Raw genomic sequence first — 20,921 nt, forward strand, 5'->3', positions numbered from 1 at the left:
GAAAAAATACCGGAAGGGCACATTAATTAATAAACCTCCACTTTACGCGTTTCAGTTTTTAAGACAGAACATTTTTAATGTATTTCGCATGCATGTAGGAAAATGTTTCACATACATGTTTCACGTTGAAAAAACATAGAAGTTTTTATTTCACATTCATGTCTTTTTGTCGTCTTTTCTGTCTCCGTATTTTGTGGTCATTGTTCTCGATGAACGCGAAGGTAGTTTTGCAATCTCGCCGCAAAGTCGCACTTCGAAAACAATAGAAAATCCTTATGCGATTTTGACGCACACAAAACGAAATGAGCTTTTACCCCCTCCCCCCCTAAACGAAAGAATTACGTTTGTCGTGCGTCAGTTTTTATTATCGACGGCCCCTAAACAAACATATTCCTCATTCATGTGATATGGCAAGATGCAAAAATTCAATAAAAGACTGACATCAAACAAACCTAAAAATATTACACATTGACTGCCAAAAGCATCTCAACAATGCCTTTCAACAAATAAATTCTTTGCAATATAGGTCAAGTGCATACAAAGGTTAACTTGGGTCAACATTTGTCCTGCACAATAGCAACAGAGTTGACTATGGGAGCTGTGCTGGTATAAAGTTCACGCTCACTTTGGAGGGGTCAAAGGTCATCTGAACAGTGAGGTAGATAAATGACTAGACACTGGTATGTTGATCATGTCCTCTTGGGTTATCCCAACAACACAGAGATGACACTGAGCTGACCTCCACAGCAGGAGATTTATAATTCCAGCCTTCCCTGACATAAACTGCAGAAAGGTTACTAGACAGTATTTTTTTAAATGAGCATGCTTGAATTTGAAGGAAATAATTGTATACCAAATGAAATCTCTGCAAACAAAGGTCACAAATTTATCACTGACGAAAATATAAACAAACCAAAATTCATTTTTATTTGAAATGGAAAATCATTCATCTTGTGATAAACAGTGACTTCTCATACATGAGACCATTGTGAGAAACTTGACACTCTGCAATGTTTTTAAACATACTCAAATTTTCCCTCTTCACAGTGTTGAAATTTTTATGTTAAAATTTAACATTCACAAATTTCTTCATTACGTACAGTGTATGTGTGAAAGACAGAGTGGAGCATCTGATGTCTTTAACACATTTGAAAAATCTCAAAATGTTCCAGGGTAAACCTAAAAGGTTCGCTATGGCAAGCCAAGTGTTGCAAAATTCAAAAAACACATTTGTGTGTTCTAAGTTTTCATGTTTATGTTCTTAAAATGTATATTCATGTTCATAAAAACCATGTTCATGTTCTTAAAATGTATGTTTATATTCTTAAATTGTACGTTTATGTTCATAAAAACCATGTTTATGTTCTTAAATTGTATGTTCATGTTCATAAAAACCATGTTCATGTTCTTAAAATGTATATTTATATTCTTAAATTGTACATTTATGTTCATAAAAACCATGTTTATGTTCTTAAATTGTATGTTCATGTTCATAAAAACCATGTTTATGTTCTTAAATTGTATGTTTATATTCTTAAATTGTATGTTTATGTTCATAAAAACCATGCTGTTATTCAAACTTTCATGCTTATGTTCATGAAGGTCATTTGTTTGTTCATTGAACAATTTTTATGTTCATTAAAACACTGCTTATGTCCATATCTCCCTGTTAACACTGAGGGCGCTCTGGAGTTAGCAGCACGAGACAGCTATGGCGGCGGACATCAGCAAGTTACACCGCATACAGTGAGAAAAGTGGGCTTTACGTGTGTTTAAAAGCAAAGCTTAGCACATCGTGGATCTAGACAAGTAGAGCGTGCTCGAAAACGGAGATCGATTACAAGTTTGTACTAAATATCGCCTGTTCTCGGCGGAGAAACTGCACACTCTCATTCGGAGGCGCAACCAGCGGTTTAACGTTGTAAATGTCTACGCACTTTCAAAGTCCAAAGTCAAAGGCTCAGGGCTGTGTGGTTACTAAATATCGGCGGAGAAACTGCACGCACACCTACAGTCACCTATGGTCGGTCTATTCCGCTCAGCGTCTATGCCCCCATAGACGTGTGTACATCTCCTTCTCAGGCATATGTACACACGTCTATGAGGGCATAGACGCCGAGTGGAATATTCCGACCAAAGGTGACTGTGCTGCACGCTCTCCGACTCGGGGCAAAACCACCGGTTTGCCTATGGCATTTTGGCAGTCCAAAGTCAAAGACTTAGGGTTGTTGTGGCTGTGGGAGGCACACTGATTAAAATCTGATGTAGAGAATGGTCCGTTACTAGTGAGAAGAGGACCGAACAAAAACAGACCTAAGGGACCGTTCAGTTTTTACGACCGGGGGGAGACTGGCAAAATCCTATACCTGTATTACCCATGATCCTCTTAACGGGCAGACGCCTTTGGCGGCCCACTCTAATTAGGTTTACTTCATGCAATGGCCATGATCGACCCTCTATACCGGCGGGCCGCCTGCGGCGGCCCACTACAATAAATTGACTTTATTGTAATACCCATGACCATCTTAACGGCCGGACGCCTTCAGCGGCCCTGCATGTTCAGTAAAGTTTACTTCGTGCAATGGCCATGATCGACCCTCTTTTTACCAGCGGGCCACCTTTGGTTGCCCATGAGAATAAAGTTGACTTTACGTAATGGCCCATGACCGTCTTAACCGAAGGGCTGCCTTTGGCGAACCACTCCAATAAAGTTTACTTTATACAATGTCCATGGACATAAGTTGTCTATGGAAATGAAGTTAAAAATTGCCTTACAGTCGTCCTAATTAACAGACGTTTGCATGGATGTGGCTGAGAAGTTTGTGCACTGGCATCTCTGCTACACGAATCAAGTGTGCCGCGTACCGGAGTTAAAATCCAAACCGTGCGGGTAAATTTGACATATGGGTTTTGGTTATTTTTTAGCGGGGGAGGGGGGGGGGGTCATCAATTTTTTTCGTCTAACAAAGGGGGGTTATCATTTGTGAAAAACAGTTCTGTTTGCCAGAGACTGAAGACAAATGAATATACAGGAACGGAAAAGCTGTGACCTAGCTTCTTGCGTCATTTCTCCAGCTGCCAGCTTCTAATAAAAAGCCGGAATATGGTATGTTTATCTGTCAAAATGGTCATTGAACTGAGGTACATTAAAACATGTTTCTGTGATAATAAAGGATGAATTCACAACAGTTCAGTTTTGTCTCGATCCTGTGAAAATTTTGAGAAATTGATGTGCGCCACGATGCAGTGAAGTGCAATCCGAGAGGTTTCTTAATATTTTCAATTTAAATTTTGTCTTTTACCCAGTAAAACTGTTAGAAGACCCAAGGGGGAGAGCACGAGAGGGGGGTCCTCCCCCTCTCGCAGTGAAAATTTTGAGAAATGGATGTGTGCAAATGTGCAATCTCAGATGTGTTTCAATTTATTTCGCACAAAGAAATTGAGTTACCCCGCCACATTTTGAGTAATGCCCCCTGAAGTTTTCAATTTTTTAGTGACCCCTAACCCCCTCACATTCCTCCGAATACATGGCGAGACACGGTGAATCGATAGTGCTTTGACCCGGTATGTGATCCGGTGTGTGGTGTCATATTATAATCAACATGACCAAGCATCGATGTAAGTTCTCAGGGAAGATGTTATCTTTTGTGGTCAGAGAAACAAGGCTCTCACATTCTATTTCATTATATTGTTGTTCCTCACTTTTTCATTGTTAACTTGTTCATCTTTATAACATATTTATATTGAGAGAATTAATATATTGGTTTTAACACTAGTTTATTGACTCCTGTCTTGTGTTTTAAATTTTAACAATTTACAGAAGTCAAATAGTCCCCTTTAGATAGTGCCTATGCCATTGAGATATTGCAACAGAAATCCTCCAATGTGATTTCTTGGGTCAGAAAAGAGAAGGAAAAACATTGAGTGTACTGAGGTGTAAAGTAGACCTATGTAGTGCATGCTTATATCATAAGTGCTGGGGAAAAAAACATAAGAATTGCTTGTGGTAAAAACATTTGCGCCGCCTATGGCGGCGCGCCGGCAAAGAATACATGAGAATAAGGTTCCCAAATTTTGCGAATTTCTGATGCATTGTGACAATTTTTTTTTCACTTCTGTTTGTTATGACAATTTTTTTCTCAGGCCATGACAGGATCATTTTTTTTCTTCTATCTCACCTGGTGACAAATTTATTTTCTCAAAATCCTCCATGCCCCCCCGAAATCAAATGGTTCTCCCTTTATCGTATTAGGGTATTTTGTTGTGTGGTCCTCCCCTCACTTGTGACAGACCCATCTCTACATCGGATCAGAGTGCCTCCCACAGCCCTGAGTCTTGACTTTGGACTTCGAAAGTGCGTAGACATTTAGGCCTACAACGTTAAACCGCTGGTTGCGCCTCCGAATGAGAGTGTGCAGTTTCTCCGCCAAGAACAGCCGTATTTAGTACAAACTTGTGATCGATTTCCGTTTTCGAGCACGCTCTACTTGTCTAGATCCACGATGTGCTAAGCTTTGCTTTTAAGCACACGTAAAGCCCACTTTCTCGCTGTATGCGGTGTAACTTGCTGATGTCCGCGCCATAGCTGTCTCGTGCTGCTAACTCCAGAGCGCCCTCAGTGTTAACAGGGAGATATGGACATAAGCAGTGTTTTAATGAACATAAAATTTGTTCAATGAACAAACAAATGACCTTCATGAACATAAGCATGAAAGTTTGAATAACAGCATGGTTTTATGAACATAAACATACAATTTAAGAATATAAACATACAATTTAAGAACATAAACATGGTTTTATGAACATAAATGTACAATTTAAGAATATAAACATACATTTTAAGAACATGAACATGGTTTTTATGAACATGAATATACAGTTTAAGAACATAAACATGATTTTTATGAACATAAACATACAATTTAAGAATATAAACATACATTTTAAGAACATAAACATGGTTTTTATGAACATAAACATAAATTTTTTGAACACAAACATGAAAACTTAGAACACAAAAATGTGTTTTTTGAATTTTGCAACACTTGGCTTGCCATAGTTCGCAGTTTACAGTACGGCTTGTAATAATGATGTCTGGATAATTGGTGAGCCCCATCAGATTTATGTCAAGACATGTCAGTATTCTAGATCTACTTGCTCATTGCAATAGTATACCGCAGTGTAATGTATTCTATCCGCAGTGTAATGTATTCCATCGGCGAATACGTGTATAATGTAACACAGGAAGTAAGTTCTGAGAAGAGCAGGATGTGGGACCTTTGCCGGCTGGAAAGAGTGGGAGAAGGAGACCTTGAGTCTCGGCAGAATGTAAAACACCAGGCAAGTTTAGACGGCCATAAATGTTTATGTCAATATGCTACTCGGTACCATTGCCTTGTGAAGGTAGGACCTGACCCCTAGATTCAGGACAACTTTTGTATTATCAGTTTTTAAGCTAAACATGACTGTTATCAGTTCTACATATGACCGGCCTTTTTTGATGTTGACTGAGGTTGAAACCTTCAGTTTAGAATATGCCGCACTCCACTCCATATCAGTTAGCTCAAAAGGAAAAAACAAAATGATACAGGTAGATCAAGGTGGTTATCTAATCTTGCTACATTAAAGAACCAGCAAGATAAGATAGCAGAGGCTTGACACTTGAACACAGCAAATACATCAATAACAAAAATATACTGACCAAGGCGTCTGGATGTTCTCCAGCGAAAAAACAATTTCAGTGACCTACAGGGGACTTATCAGTTTTAATAAAATGACAAAAATGTTATTATATAATTATATCTGCATCAGTCAAACAATTATCACTTATCTGGGACACATCTTTGAGTGACATCATGAATTTGCCAGGAAAGGTCTCTGGAGGGATGGCAACACTTCCGGCATACTTCCAAGACATGCAATTCAGAATAATGACTCAATATAAGTGCCTTCATCAAGTGACAAAAGGCCAGAGTGGGAAGCGTATGCCATTTGCTGTTAATGTCCGCCGCACTTCCTTCCAAAACAACCAAACTATGCAACATCTGAAGGTGGCAACTGAATTATTTGACCAACTGTAAACATGAACAGAAGTCAGCCACATGTACAGCATCTCTTACTCTACTTAGTACTGTAACATTAAATACTGATGAACTTTAAATTTTCTAAATACTTTTGGTGACACTGATCTTGTCAACAAAACTATTTGCTGTTTAACATTCCAACCTGAATAAAATATATACCCTTTGTTTCCATGAATTGAAACAGCATGTTTACTTACTCTACACCAAATATGATAGACCAGGTATACACAAAGTTCACACATCACAAAGCTAAAAGAATTGCTGAGAAATGATGTAACAGAAAGGTTACAAGGGATGCTATTCTAAGGTACAAAGTATTATCAGTTAGACAAAACAGCTGACACTTTAACAATATTTATGGGTATTTTCACTACCAAAAGAGCTAATCTCATTTAGGCAAAGTTTTGTGACAAGGAGAAAGGGGTATTTGCCATTAAAGAAAGTGGCTTCAAAGTCAGGAAAGCAAAAAAGTAGGTCAGCACAGAAAAAAACAAAAAAAAATTTAAAAATTTTAAAATCTTTTCAGTACAAAAATCATCAAATCAAATTGTGCTGGGTTAACTTCTTTTAGTTAAAAACAAAATGTATATGGGTACTTTTTTTGAATTTTTAATAGTAAACCCTATAACAGCACCATGACAGTATTCAGCATGTACTTAATAAATGTCTAATTCATGATTCTTTCTCATAACTGGCAAATGAAAGGTACTTTGGCAAACTTCAAAACTTGCTTTTTTTGGATTGCATGGCTAAAGCCTGAATTTTTCCTAAACAAGAATACAGAAGTTAACTAATGCAAAGTAACTTGTTTATTCTCGGACTAATGGACCAATCAGATATAACCTTCCGAGCCAGCTGCACATCAGCAGAAATAACTCTTTAAGTCCTTTTTATCAGCATCAGATGTTATTTTCACGTTTCACTTCTCCGACAAAGCACGTTCTAATATCTAAGATACATACTTCAACAATCGTTTGTTGAAATGACATGAACAGCAACCCCTCGGAAACCTTTCAAAATATTTCTTGTATCTGTCCAGCCATGATTTGAATATCAGATTTACCTAGTGCTTGACTGCTATACCTTATGAAACTCTGCACAAACTTAGGAGGATGTGTGACTCATGCTGAAGCAATGGCATGCACAACCCAGTACAAGTACACGGAAAGATGCAAAGATTATTTATCATGCTGTCAATTGTCAATCTCCAAGGAGGGTTACAGAGTAACAACTTGCAAGTTGACTTTTAATAGCTCAAAGTGTGCTGAATATCTGATGATCTTCGTTCAACCTAAATGTGTTTTCCACTTGTGCCATGCCATCCATCTCCTGCTCATATCAATTTTCAATTTATTATCAAAATTGCAGAGTTATATTCATATACCTTCACACTTTTGGCAGTATCGTAACACAAACAGGTGTTAAACAAGTTTCAGCTTGGCTGGAAGAGGATCAATATTCATTACAGGATCACAAAACAGATCAATAATGAATACAAGAAGTTTAACCATTCACTTTTTTCTGAAGACCAAATTGTATCAGTCTTTGTCAGAATAGAAAGTTACAGAACCACACTTACAGTGTGTAACCTATTGAAGAACATTTTCAAATGTTCCTACATCTCTGCCCTGCTGAAACCAATTTGTAAATGAAAGCTAACCTTTATACAATAATCAGATTTATTTAGTATTTTACTGATTGAGTAGTTCACAAACTTAAAGGGGTAGCAGTTGCAAGCTTTTAAAACTTCTTCTATTAAATGTATGAAGTGTTGAGCAAATGCATGCAGTTTCTACTTGCGTTGGCAGAGGTATGAAGGCCCAGTTTTCAGCTTGTCAGCTGACCTACATCTTCGGAAAAATTTCAAACATGTACCTCGTATTTTATCATTGACGGGAGATTTTAAATTTGGACATTTATATATTTTGATAACTATTGCATGAGATTCACTATACATAAAAGGATCTACAATTAATTAATTAATTTTTTGAACATTTACTGTAGGAATTATGATGTACATCAGAACTGCTACCTGACTATGACACAATTATAATTCTTTTTAAAAGTCCTACAAGTTTAACTGTAATTTGTGAAAAAAATTATCTAAAACATTGATAATCATGTTCAAGTTCTTCACTTTTTACCTGACTCTTGAGAGCACTTTTTAATTATATCTGCCAGACTCTGGGATCCTCAGAAATACTGTATCACACAGACGAAAACTACAAAAACTATCCTTCGTCAGAATAACATACAGTTCATTTGACAAAATGCAAAAGAAAAGTCTTGCTTACAATTTTACAAGAGTACAAGTGAAAAATACCATTGCTAGCAAATATACCTCGTTAAAAGCAAAATTCACTTAATTATTTCAATATTCCCTCACAATATCACTACACGCTATGCAGTAATGTGAAACATTACCCAGGGTTCACAGGGTAGTTCATGTTGCAGACATGGGCAATGTGAATCCTTTAACCCTTTTCCTGCCAAGTCGGTGAAAATCCTCTTGAAATTCGGTGTAGCCAGAATCTAAGCACTGGTGACCGTTATTCTCCCAACCCGGTGGAAATCGGGCCCTTTTTGGGTACCCCCTTTCCTGCCAAGTCGACGGCACTACGTTTGGCTATCCCCTGTGCGTTTAGGGGTCATCCGAGGAGAGGTTTTCTGACAAGGAACGCCTTTTCCCCTCTAAATGGGTTCGCAGGGAGTCGATAGACAGGGAAAGGTGCAGAAACCTGTCTGCCAGTCCCCCACACCCGAGGGGGGCTGGGGTTTTTTTTACCGCTTTTTAGCGGATTTGGCAGGATAGCATGGTGACGTTTTCTGGCGGAGTTGGACGTACTTGGCTGCCTGGCACTATAGAGATTGCTGCCGAACTTGACCAACTCGGCAATGCTAATGTAGAAGGCTACCTCTTGCAAACGACTTGGCAGATATGCCGATGGGGCGAGACGAAAGTCACTTATTCAGTTGTGCGTGACTGAAAATGAGAACGTATTTTTGACGGGACGGCTTGACTTGTTCCTCCGATGGAACGGATATGAACGACTCGGAAATACCATTACAAACTGGTGTCCGACGTACTAAGCTGGGCTTCAGCTCTGCAAGTTCAAGCCAGGCAACGTCTTTCACCGCCTTGCCGTGCCATTCAATGGACGTCGCTTTGGATTTTTATTTATTCCATCGTCCAGTATTGGCTCTGGTTTGCAGGCAAACGTATCCTCTTGCCGACGCATTGGTAACTACGTACGCTGTTTGCGTACAGAGAATTCAAAAGGTGACATAAGGTCAATGCTATGGGGATACCGCTTGCAGTTAGCAGGGACTGCTTTTGTTATGCAAACCAGCTAGCAGTACAATATGGCTGCCAGGCATGTGGACACGTCGATGGCTAGAACAATGGAAGCATATTGCGTTGCACCCGTGCATCGCAAAAGTGAACTGAAGACTTGGGTGTAGTGACTGGTTATCACTGGTTAGCTGCAGCCCAAGCCATGTCGGTACAAACCCGTACCTGACTGAGGACCACTCGATTAAGTCAGTAATGAACGGTAACACTCATAAACCAACTCCCAACTGAGCTGGCTAAACTACGTGGAGCTGTGCTTCAATGGCTCAGCCATGTCGTTAATACAACGGCAAAAACGTAGTTTTTGTGCTACACTGCCAAGTCGTTGAAGGTACGTATTCAATTGACCCTACCCTGGGGAAACAGGACAGGTTTGCCGGTGCTGCTGCACCCCTAGCACGACCCTCAGGGTCTCTGACTAACAGACGAGTGAGGTGATGTTTGTGCCTAGCGGACGTGCGTAATACTGAAGGAGTTTATTTCCGAATAAATAAACATGAAACGGCAATAAAATGACGCACTCCCAGGGGCAAACAAAGCCGGTGACCTCAATTTTTTTCTGCAGTAACCCTTGAGCTCCTTCCCCTGTCTACGGGCATGTAGAAATTATCAAAGTCTAACACGTGTAAGTACGGCTAAAACAACCCTGAAAATGGGCGATTTCTGCCAAAATGCCTGGCAGGATAACATGCAGGAGAGCCAATCTTTTGCAGGCACATATTATGGGGCGGTTTTCTACTGACTTGGCAAAATAACGGACAAGGGCGCTCGGCAGGAAAAGGGTTAAATTACCGTAATTACATGTATAATGATAAGCAAAGTAGTTCCTTCAAAAACAGGCGACTGTGAGTCAGACAGTATTTCAGCCAGGTCTGCCTAACAAGACAGATCTCCTGCTTCTTAGAGAGGCAAAATTTCCCTGACATGTGGTACATGAACTTTTTTTCTTTCAAACTATTAGTTTCAGGCATACATATATCAAAAGACAATGAAAAAGCATTGACTAAATAAAACTGTCAATTGTGCCATTTTCTTCTTCGAACAGAAGCAATGGCCCTGGGGCTATTCCACATGGTGCCACAGGCATGATGACATTCAGATGAATCAGCAAGAACATTGACCAAAGCGCTATACCTATTCAACATTATAAAAGCATTTAAGTATGTGGTCCTGTCTTTCACAAGTTTACAATCTGGTGAGCATATGCCATTCTGGGGTCCCAAGTAATATGTGTAAAAAGCACTTTTATAGAGCCCTACCCACTGAGACAACTTGCAATGGCAATGAAGAGCCAAGATGTCTGCCAAGAAAAGGAGACAAAAACAAGACAGATAAGATCTGGAAATCAATCACAAATGGAAAATTGAGAGTGTTATGAAATATTCAGTTATAAACTGCTGAATTTGGTCCTCTTATCGTTTATAACATGACTGTTGTACATATATAATCTGCATATGGTTCCCTGATGACCCATGTACTTCAGCACAACCACATAATTTTATTCTGGACACAAATATCTACTTCAGTGACTGAAGTAAAAGCCATGCAGTCACCTACCGTGTAAAAGTAAGGGGGCCTGTAGTAAATATGAAAAGTATGCCATTGACAGTTGCTCTGTAAGAATTACCCACCTGTTGATCAATTCCACAAATTGATCAAATACAGCAGTATACGGAAATACATCAATCACTGACAATCCTGTTAGATCCTTGCAATTCAGTCAAGTTAAAAAGGTATCTTAAATTTACAGAGAAATTTGATCTACAGGTGTTGATTCAACAGTGACTTTTCTACAGGACAAGCAAGCTTCAACTGTGTGTAATACTTACTCAGCTGAGCGGAGATACCCCTATTTGCATATTTATATTAGAATTTCGTTCAAATGGAAGTGATGAGGGCGCTGTTCTACTTGACCGTTAGTGTGATTTTCCTGTTTTTTGGGGGGCATTTCAGCCCATTTTTTCCCAACAAACGATGTCAGAACGATGCTGAAGTTATTTTCGTATTCGTTTTCGTATTCGTTTTCGTATTCGTATTCGTATTCGTATTGGAGTCACTGACAAAATTTTTTATTTTTAGTCCAAATTTCGTACGTATTATATAAAAGTTCTGTCTTTACAGAAGATAAAGTGCTATTTATATGACAATATATCAATACTTCAATATTTGAGAATGTAAGTTGAAAAAGATCCAATCTTTTTAGGCCCTAGATTGAAAGATATCGTTGCTATAATTAGAGGAGAGATTTTAAAAACAAACGGCCAGTACACAGGCACTCCTTAGCTGGGTAGTCTGTTGAATAGATCGATTTTCGGTTCGATCTATCGATCCCGTTGTCGATATGCGCGCCATTGTAACCAAAATACTCACTAGGTTACAGTGGCGGGCATACTGACCACGGGATCGATAGATCGAGCCGAAAATCGATCTATTTAGCAGACTACCAAGCTATTAGCGCCTGTGGGCCAGTAGTAGTCTTTGGAGGAAAGATTTTTTAAACAAACATCATTTTCGTATTCGTATTCGTATTCGTTTTCGTATTAACTTCTATCACAACAACCAACTTAAACATTCTGTTGACATCATTAGTATCGATAATGGAAATTTAGCTGACCCGCCCAATTTGATGAGTTGTAAACTTAAAAGGTAATTTTCTTGTTTTAAACTGATATCTCTGAGAAAGTGATCGTCACAACGACAGTGAATGCAGGGCTCAACGTTATCGCATGCCCCTAAGTCGATGACATGCTATATTTAGACTGCTGTCGCAAAGAAATATCATCTCATATGATGTGGGAAAGCGTCATAAAAGAAAACGAGATGAATAAATGGTATCATAGGCCTATGTCCCGATCGGTACATTTGTTTCCCTAATAAAGATTAAATTAATGTGTGAGCTGTTGTCAGAGTCTTTATTTCAGTACGGCCCATCTCTTTTTCTTTCCTTGCGTTTGCGTCAACTGTCATTGCCAGAACATGTTGATCAACTTGCGTATTGATAAGATACACCAGAATGCATGGAAATTAATTTGTATCGCGAAATATCGAGAAATACCTGTACTCTATGATAAATAGACTTCAGCTAGTCTAGTAGCTGTCGCAAACTGGCTCGATCGGTTTCCGTCATTTGTTACTGTGCGATCCAGTTTTAGTGTTACGCAGTTTGCCCCGCTCTACAACTCCGTTCTGCAGGTCACTCCAAAAACTTTCAGCAGTACTATTTTGGGGGACCAATTAAGCCGCTAGCCGTAGATAGCTACTTTTTTCAACAAAAACTCTGAATAGAAATGCAGCAACTATCACTTTTCGATAGATATTTTGTAGGCAAGAGAACAAAACTCAAACGTATATGCGCATTTAATCCTAGCTGTGATATCGCAGCGGTACTTGTGGCGTGTATCGAACTCGCTCGGGTCATTGAGGTCATCGCCACAGTCCCATCCATGGTCTGTTCTCTACTACCTCCATGGTTCTACATAATTGCAGTCGCTACCCGGCAGATTTGCCATGATATTTCAACAAAGTTGCTTGCTATTTAGATCTAGCTGAAAACAAAAACCTTTATGAAACAGGATATAACTCCAGTCCAAGCTTGATGAAATCGATGCTTTGATCTGCTTTCCAAAGGACGATTTCCGGAAATGGTCTAGCCGGTCACATGCCACTAACGCAAATATTCATTACGCACGTGAACGCATGAAACATGTTGCAGTTACTGGTTGCTTGTTTTCCCTTGTCAGCTATATTTTGATGACATTTTATGCTGGATTATGATTGGTTCATTTGAAATGATGTGACAGCACTAAAACTGCTTCTGATACTTGATTGGATTGTAGTAAAATTTATCATTAAATTCATGGATATTTTGACAGATCATTCAAGATAACATCAGCAGACACATTGGCAGCGCTGTGCAGGGAGAGAACGCGCTCAAACCTTTGAGTAACTCCGCTCAACGGCTATGCTTATTCAATGCGTATTTTGGGGTCGTGGCCTTTCAGGACAATGCTCCGTGAACACTGAGCGAATATATGTTGTATTTGATCACGTATACGGTATGGAGAAATGTCTTGAAAAAAATTCAGTCGCAATCTCATAAAATTTGGTCGCCTATGCGACTGAAAATGGTCGCTACTTTGAGCCCTGATTGAATGTAATACATGAATTATCGGTCGGTCCGGTTTTATGTTATTATTGCTCACATCTTTACTCTGAAAGATAAACTACCTATTGTCATTGATTTCTGTTACTTTCTCCCCTGTAGCAGCACGTACAACTTAGTCGTAACTTGCAATTTTGTAATTTTTGCCTTACCGCACTCCCTGAGTTTTGTAAAGTATTTATGTATTGTTATTATAATTTATTTCAGGTCTACGTAGAGCCATATCAAAATCAAGTAAAATACTTGAAATACAAATTGTAAATGGATATGATCATTCTAAAGTGAGTCCAAAAGGATGACCGGATATAACAATTTTCACATTTTTTTATTCAGATGGTTGTCCTGACAAGTCCCCCGTTCATCATAGCTTTCAACAGTCACCCGTTTTGCAGCGCCTCACAAAAATCTGCCCTCCCCGCAAAACAATGGTACAGTCCAGGGCAGCTCCTTTGCATCCGCTCTCACGAGTCCCATTACTTGGCACTGACCACCTGATTTCGGGGTGCATCCAGCTGCCCGGTCAAGAGACATTGGCAAGCGAAGATGCTGCCTTACCAGATTCCAACCGATTTTAAGTATTTTTTTTTCAAATAAAATGAAGTGAACAAATTCTTTAAAATCTACAAATGCAAATTTATGTAAATTTAACCAAATTTGGCAGATGAAATTACGAATCAAATTATCACAATATTTAAACCTCAGTAAATATCGTATATTGCACGTTTCATACCTGAAACCTGGACTAGAAATAACAATTTCTGTCAGTGACTCCAATACGAATACGAATACGAATACGAAAACGAATACGAAAACGAATACGAAAATAACTTCAGCATCGTGATATCAGAGACGTTTCTATGGTCATATAAAGCAGTTAAGTTTGTGCCTATGAATTTTTATCAACTTCTACGGCTTACTTTTGGTGCTATGTGTGTATTGTCGATCTATGGCTCGCTAAACATAGGCCTACTTTTGAGCTGCCGCAACTACATGCACAGCTGATTCTTGTGAAATTTTTACATAGTTAGACAGTCTAATCATTATTTAAGCCCCCTAACTTAGTTTTATTCTTGTTCATGCCCTGCAAATCACTGCTTTGGCCTCGTAGGTCGTACACCGTCCCGCCATCAGAAGACAAGATGGCCGCTTATAGTGAGGAACGTGTTGCACTCCGCTGACGCCTTGCTCACGTTTACAAATTGTTTAGGCCCAAAGATGCACAATATCACATATTTTACTGTTGTCAATCCAACTTATGTTATATTTATATTTGATGCTTGGGTTACAATTTCGCGGTAGTCCTCGTAGGCATTGGCTACCAATATTCCATTGGGTAACCGGAGAAGTCGGGCAGTTGCGAACTCGGCCATCGCCAGCGCCGATGGTGCCGACCAACTCGGCCAGTGCAGTGGGACTCGGCCAGGAGAAGTCTGCCACTCGCAACAAAGCAATATGATTGCATACGCATTCTCTTCACAGTTGAATATGCCAAACAATTTTAACTTTTTACTACATAGTTTTGTTATTTTGCGGTTTAATACTACCGGGTACTACGAACATTCAGAAAACAACTCAAAGTCGAAGAGCTCCCACGTCCGTCCACCCTGCAAAACATGTACGGTCTGCCTCCGTGTTTCTGCAGATCGCGCGCGTACCGTATTAAAGTTCAGGCAAACATTATGCCATTTCTTCAGTAAAATTCATGGCTTGATGACTCTTAACTAAGTTGCTTCGCCATCTCCTATGACTTTTTAACGAACTTCAAGTGTAACTATGACGAAGACTGCAAAACTCGCTACCACGATCGCGATACACCGCCATCTTTAATTTTACCCATACGTGCGTTGAACTGTGATCTGTGAAGTTTGCAAACATTACGCTCATCTTATGAATGACATTTAGATCGCTTTCGTATATAACTTAACTGAGACTTCAAAAAAGAAACACTAATATGGAGCATATATTCTAATAGGGTGCATACTGTACTGGCCGACTTCTCTTGTATTCGGTCATTGTCAACTGTCAGTGTCTGTCTGTTTGGAGTCGATGCAGGATGTGGTGGTCGGACATTCCCACGCCTGATTTTACTGACCCCTCAGCCTTTCAAGATAATAATATCGTTGTAAGAGTGGATTTGAGTGACCGTGATTTGTCACAGTTTTCCTTTTCACTGGTAACGGGTAGTATATCACTGTTCAGTTACCATGTTTCAACTCGTCAATGTTGACTGAAGTCCGATAGCATAAAGGCGAGTTTCAGTGCCATAGCGTTGTACGCTGTACACGCGTACACTGGGCTGTACGATCGGCCTTGTACGGTAACACTAACAGCGCATACATGGCATCATGAAATCATGCCGCAAATATATGCGCACTGTCAGAAATTCACGAAACTTGTCACAAGCGTTGTTCAATAGCAAGTGGTTTGACACAACAAGTATTATTTTTGTTCAAGACCTGTATCAGTGTGTTTCGGGTCACAGTCTAAAAATAGCACACAGCTGAGAGGTATAAACCATCATTGCAACGTACGAATTCAGTTGTCAATTATCATTAGTATTTATTTCTATCATGCATAGATACGATGAAATTACTCTCAAAAGTGTACATTACCTCATAGCATGTTCAATTTCGCATTAAATAATCATATTTGTGAGCTTTCGAGCCCATTTTCACGACCAAGTCGCTCGAACGACGTGTATTCCGACATATTGCTTGTTTACGTTCAGAACGAGGCTCTGCAGCCTATTGAATTATGCAAATTTCTATACGTCCGCTCAAGCTGTACTAATAGGCAGAGAATGCAAGTCACTTTCATAGGAAGGGGTACTGGCTGGTAAATTTTAAATGGTTTCAGTTTGTTCGGTTCGATGCAGTTAGAATTACAAACAGTGGAACTGTTGCAATGGTCTGAAGCAAATTGCCCATGTTGCGAAATTTAGCAAAAACAACACTGGGGTGGCACTGTCAACAAAAAACATGTTACACACTTAAAATTACAAAATGTTTGCGTGATTGAAAGAAAACTTGACCAATCTAACAAAATGAGAAGCAGAAGACATTTGAACATTTTCAATATTTTTTTAAAAAGTTTAACACAAATGTAACCTAGTAGGGACTCACACGATAGAGAATTTGGCAAACATTTTGTTGAAATACTGTACCAAGAAATTTCAAGAATGTTTGTACTGATCCTTTCAACAATGAATTCCAAGGTTACACCATAAAAATCCCAATGGCTATTTTCCATTGGATCTGACCACTGAAATTCAAGTTCAAAGAATTCAAAATTTATATCTTTGTAACAGCCAACCATCCTGCCGAAATGATAGAACCTAAGCAGTTTTTGAATAAAAAATCTCCCTTGTAGGTTTGCAGTGACAGTACCTAGCAAATGTATTACACAACAAATTTGATGTTGAGAACAAAATTTAAAACCACAATAAGTCGGATTTGGTGTCATCAAAACCAATGTCCATTTAAGAACCTGAGGCAGACGGAGAATGGACTCTTTGAAACATTTTCACACTTTCTTCACTGCTGCTTTTCAATCTGGGGACTACACAATAAGCCTATGCATTAGGGTTTTCAGGTGGAAAATTATGTATGATAATCAGATTCACTCCTCGCATTTCTCACCGAACAATAGCGCTGAATACCAGCATTCATGTGTTAACATACAAGTGACAAGGTAGACACTTAGTGTACACAGACAGGTTATTTTTCCCACCAGCCCTTTAAGCTTACACTTCCATCAAGTTCAGGCATGTGAATAAACCCCCCTTGGTCGACTGTCCATTCACATCTGTCTCCCGTAACTTAAATAGAAAGACCTAGCTGGTTGGTCCACAATGGAATAGCACACGAACAAACATTACATTTCAGCCTACTTTTGCACAGTTTCAACATTTCACTGGCTTCTATACTTTCTCAAACTAACAGTGATAAATCTGTATTGTGAGAATCTGCAAATACTTAAAGTCTCAAGCTTACTCCAAAGGGCTGGATACGCTAATGGCGCCTAAGACCTCTGCTTGGCCAAGCAAAACTGTTTATATTTACATTTAGTTAGTCATGTATACGTAACAAACACACGGGTACCTGGAGCAGACAGGGATGCTTTCTGTTCACAGTCAATTCTCTTATTATACAGACTATCAAGTAATGTTACACAATTACAACCATGCCACCTACTCAATCAATCTGCCGATGTTACAGGGTAACCTACCGATTAATCTTCACATTGTTAACTGTGTTGTCAGTCATATCCTGGATTTTACCCCTGGGTGGTTGGGTATTTAGTGTTTATTTTACTTTTGGGTCATTGAGAAACAGATAACACTACAAGAATAGGCAATTGTTACCAAACCTCGTTTCAAAAGAGAAAAGAAAAAAATACCCAAAGAACAAAACATTGAAACTTTCATCTCCAATGAAACAGATTTCAGTTACTCACACACAATTGCAAAAGATTATTTCCTCATCCAATAGATCGAAATATTTGAACAAGAAATCTTCAAAAATGTGATTCTGGTAGATCCACATATCTGTAATTGAAGAAACTTTGAAAGCCAAGACAAAATTAGCCAATGTACACCATGACTGTTCAGAACATCACATGTTCTGAGTGGATTCAAAACTATTGTGATTTTACTTACTTAATTCCTTCTCAATTATGATAGTGAAATAAGTAACAATAATTTGAGTCAACTTCATCAACAATGCGTCCTCAAACCTTATTTTGACATTATTCAGGATTCTGTTTTCCAGGACTTTACTACAAAATTTATGATAATATTTATTTTTTTTCTTTCACTTGATTCTTTAAAAACCATATGTACTCATTGACGGCCTGAATACTATTTTTGCACACATAGTGGTGATGAATTATTGTGCTGTAATTTTCCCCAAAGTATTCCAATGCAACATTTTACCTATTTTTAGGAATTTTACTGTACTTTTTTGATAATTTTGAGCTCAATTGGCATTACCCTTCATTGACTACAATTTTTGAACAAAATTGTGGGAAAAAAAATGAAAAAAAATGTTTAGGAGAAAATGGCCTGGATAACATTTTATATATTCGACAAAACTTTACTTTGTCACTCAAAAGGGTTAATTGACACATGAAAATCAAGTAAAGCATAGTAATTGAGTTGGCAATGACCACAGAAACCTGATACAATCAAGGCTGCCCTCAGTCTAAACAGTGGCACCTTTGATATTACTCTGCCGACACAAAGCAACATGTTGTATTGCCTGGCACTGACTAAAAGAGTTTTCAGGAATTTGAGAAAAAACCTACAAAATATGAAACATTTCTCCAATCGGAAAGACACGTATGTCATGTAGGTCCTCTGAATAAATTTCTGATCTGAACTTAAACAGCTCTTTGATTTGATTGAAGTTTCAATGAACCTGTCGTCAAGGTTAGAGACTACAGACTTGCATGCTGAGCACATCGCGCAGCAATTACACTGGATTTTATCATTTGCAAAATTAGTGAAGTGACCTTCTCTGTCTAGTCTTTTCCAAGAGTCTTGGCTGTAATTGGACAATGCTAAAGCGTGACTTGGGTTTTAAAATGGTATTTGATATAATTTGAGTTCTCTAATCATCTTGCCATCCTACTGACGTTTGATAATATGCAATATTTTCAAGATTCTGGATCATCCTGTCCTATTTGCAGAATATCGGCTCAAAGGATATGAGTCAGAGGGTCATTTATAACTGTTGTCAGTGACACAAGGGCTACGTAGGTCATACCGCTCACAGACGAATGCAATTACAACACGCACAGTACAGTAGCCTCAATTGCCCTAGCACTCAAAGCCACTCTAACCACAGAAAACTCCATCAAAACATTCCGACACAGGTGCAAGAATTTTATAAAGAAAAAATTTGTTAAAAATTAACAGGTGCTTATCACCTACAGGCAGTAACATTGTTTTTAAATATTTCAGATGAATATGTTATCTCAAACCAAAATACAGCTTCTGATATGTTATTTGTTGTGCAATAAAGTTACCATGTTAATAATATGATGATAGAGTTATTAAAACTACCCACAGACATATGCGCATCTGAAGTTTTTTCACATGTTATTGAAAAACCATATTAAAATCTACATGCTATAGACTTGCTACAGATGTACTTCAATGTTAGATATGTATGATAATGCTCAGTGACTGCTTTCAACTTTTGTATTCATTAGATTCCAAAAATAAAATATTTATGTGAAAATCACTAGTATGAATATTTTCGATGCTTCTATAATATTCAATGTTTGCAAAATTGATAACTTGCTGCAAAATTTCATTATTATACACATTTAGAAATTTGGGTTTCAATAGACAAAGGTCTTAAATTGAAGCCCTGTGGTGACTCTGTGCACAGATATCTTATCCTGGGACATTTTTAACCTACAACATAGTCCCTCCAAGTGTCCCAAAACAAACATTTGTCCGATTCAAATACATATTTATAGGCAATTATTCCTAAACTTCAAGTTATCCTTCCGAAAGCTGCACTATGCACTGATTGACTGGGTTTGTCACTGCTCTTCAAAATGACCATGGACTGCACCGAGTGACCCGTGTTGGGGGTCAAGTAAATGGCTTCCCCTGCAAATCACGCGCCCGTATATTCTTCCGGAGCACGACATGGTTTACACTAGAACAGTCGAATTCGTACAAAAATTAAGTACAGTTTCTGAAACGAATTCGAATTAGACATCCTGTGAAATTACGATAGTTTTTGTGGCCTTAGTCGCTACGATGCATATAGGGTGTCCCTCCAACCATGGCACTGTTTACGTAGCGTTTGGCCCCTGTCGCCCCTGCAGCTGTTACGAATGCCTCAACTAAATAATTGCGGTTTCGCCGCGACAATAGCATGAAAACAAAGCGATGTTGCGGTATGCACATGCCTTAACTTTGAACTTTTTCGACCCGGTCTTGGTTGTTTCATACAGACAAGTTATTTCTTGCCTTGGAACGCTCTGAAACCATGATCAAAAGCTAACACCAACTCCTAGCCACAAAATAGTACAGGTATTTTGGTCATGTCATAACATCGCCGACACTGCGTCAACTTCGCACTTATTATGTACGCCTGCCCTATGAAGTCCACTTGAATTTACTCACTTTGCGAAGCATTCGGTTCTAGGCCAAGTACTTCATAGCTGCTTTCTTTCTCCTGAGACATCATAGAGACGAATGTCACGGTAGACACATTGGAACTGTTGATGATATTCACACCACTGTGATGGAAATCAGTCAAAAATCTTCTTCTGAACCAATTTCTAATCCAATATGGCGGCGGAT

General features: G+C 38.8%; 1 protein-coding gene across 1 annotated transcript in view; it reads right to left on the reverse strand.

The window, feature by feature from the left end:
* LOC139151593 (trinucleotide repeat-containing gene 6C protein-like) overlaps positions 1-20,921 on the reverse strand; it is a 109,369-nt gene extending 88,448 nt beyond the window's left edge. The window contains 1 exon segment of the mRNA XM_070724501.1: positions 20,742-20,921. Coding sequence (XP_070580602.1) covers positions 20,742-20,802 — 61 coding nt within the window. The 5' untranslated portion in view covers positions 20,803-20,921.

Source organism: Ptychodera flava, chromosome 15 (genome assembly GCF_041260155.1).
Source record: "Ptychodera flava strain L36383 chromosome 15, AS_Pfla_20210202, whole genome shotgun sequence".
NCBI lineage: Eukaryota > Metazoa > Hemichordata > Enteropneusta > Ptychoderidae > Ptychodera > Ptychodera flava.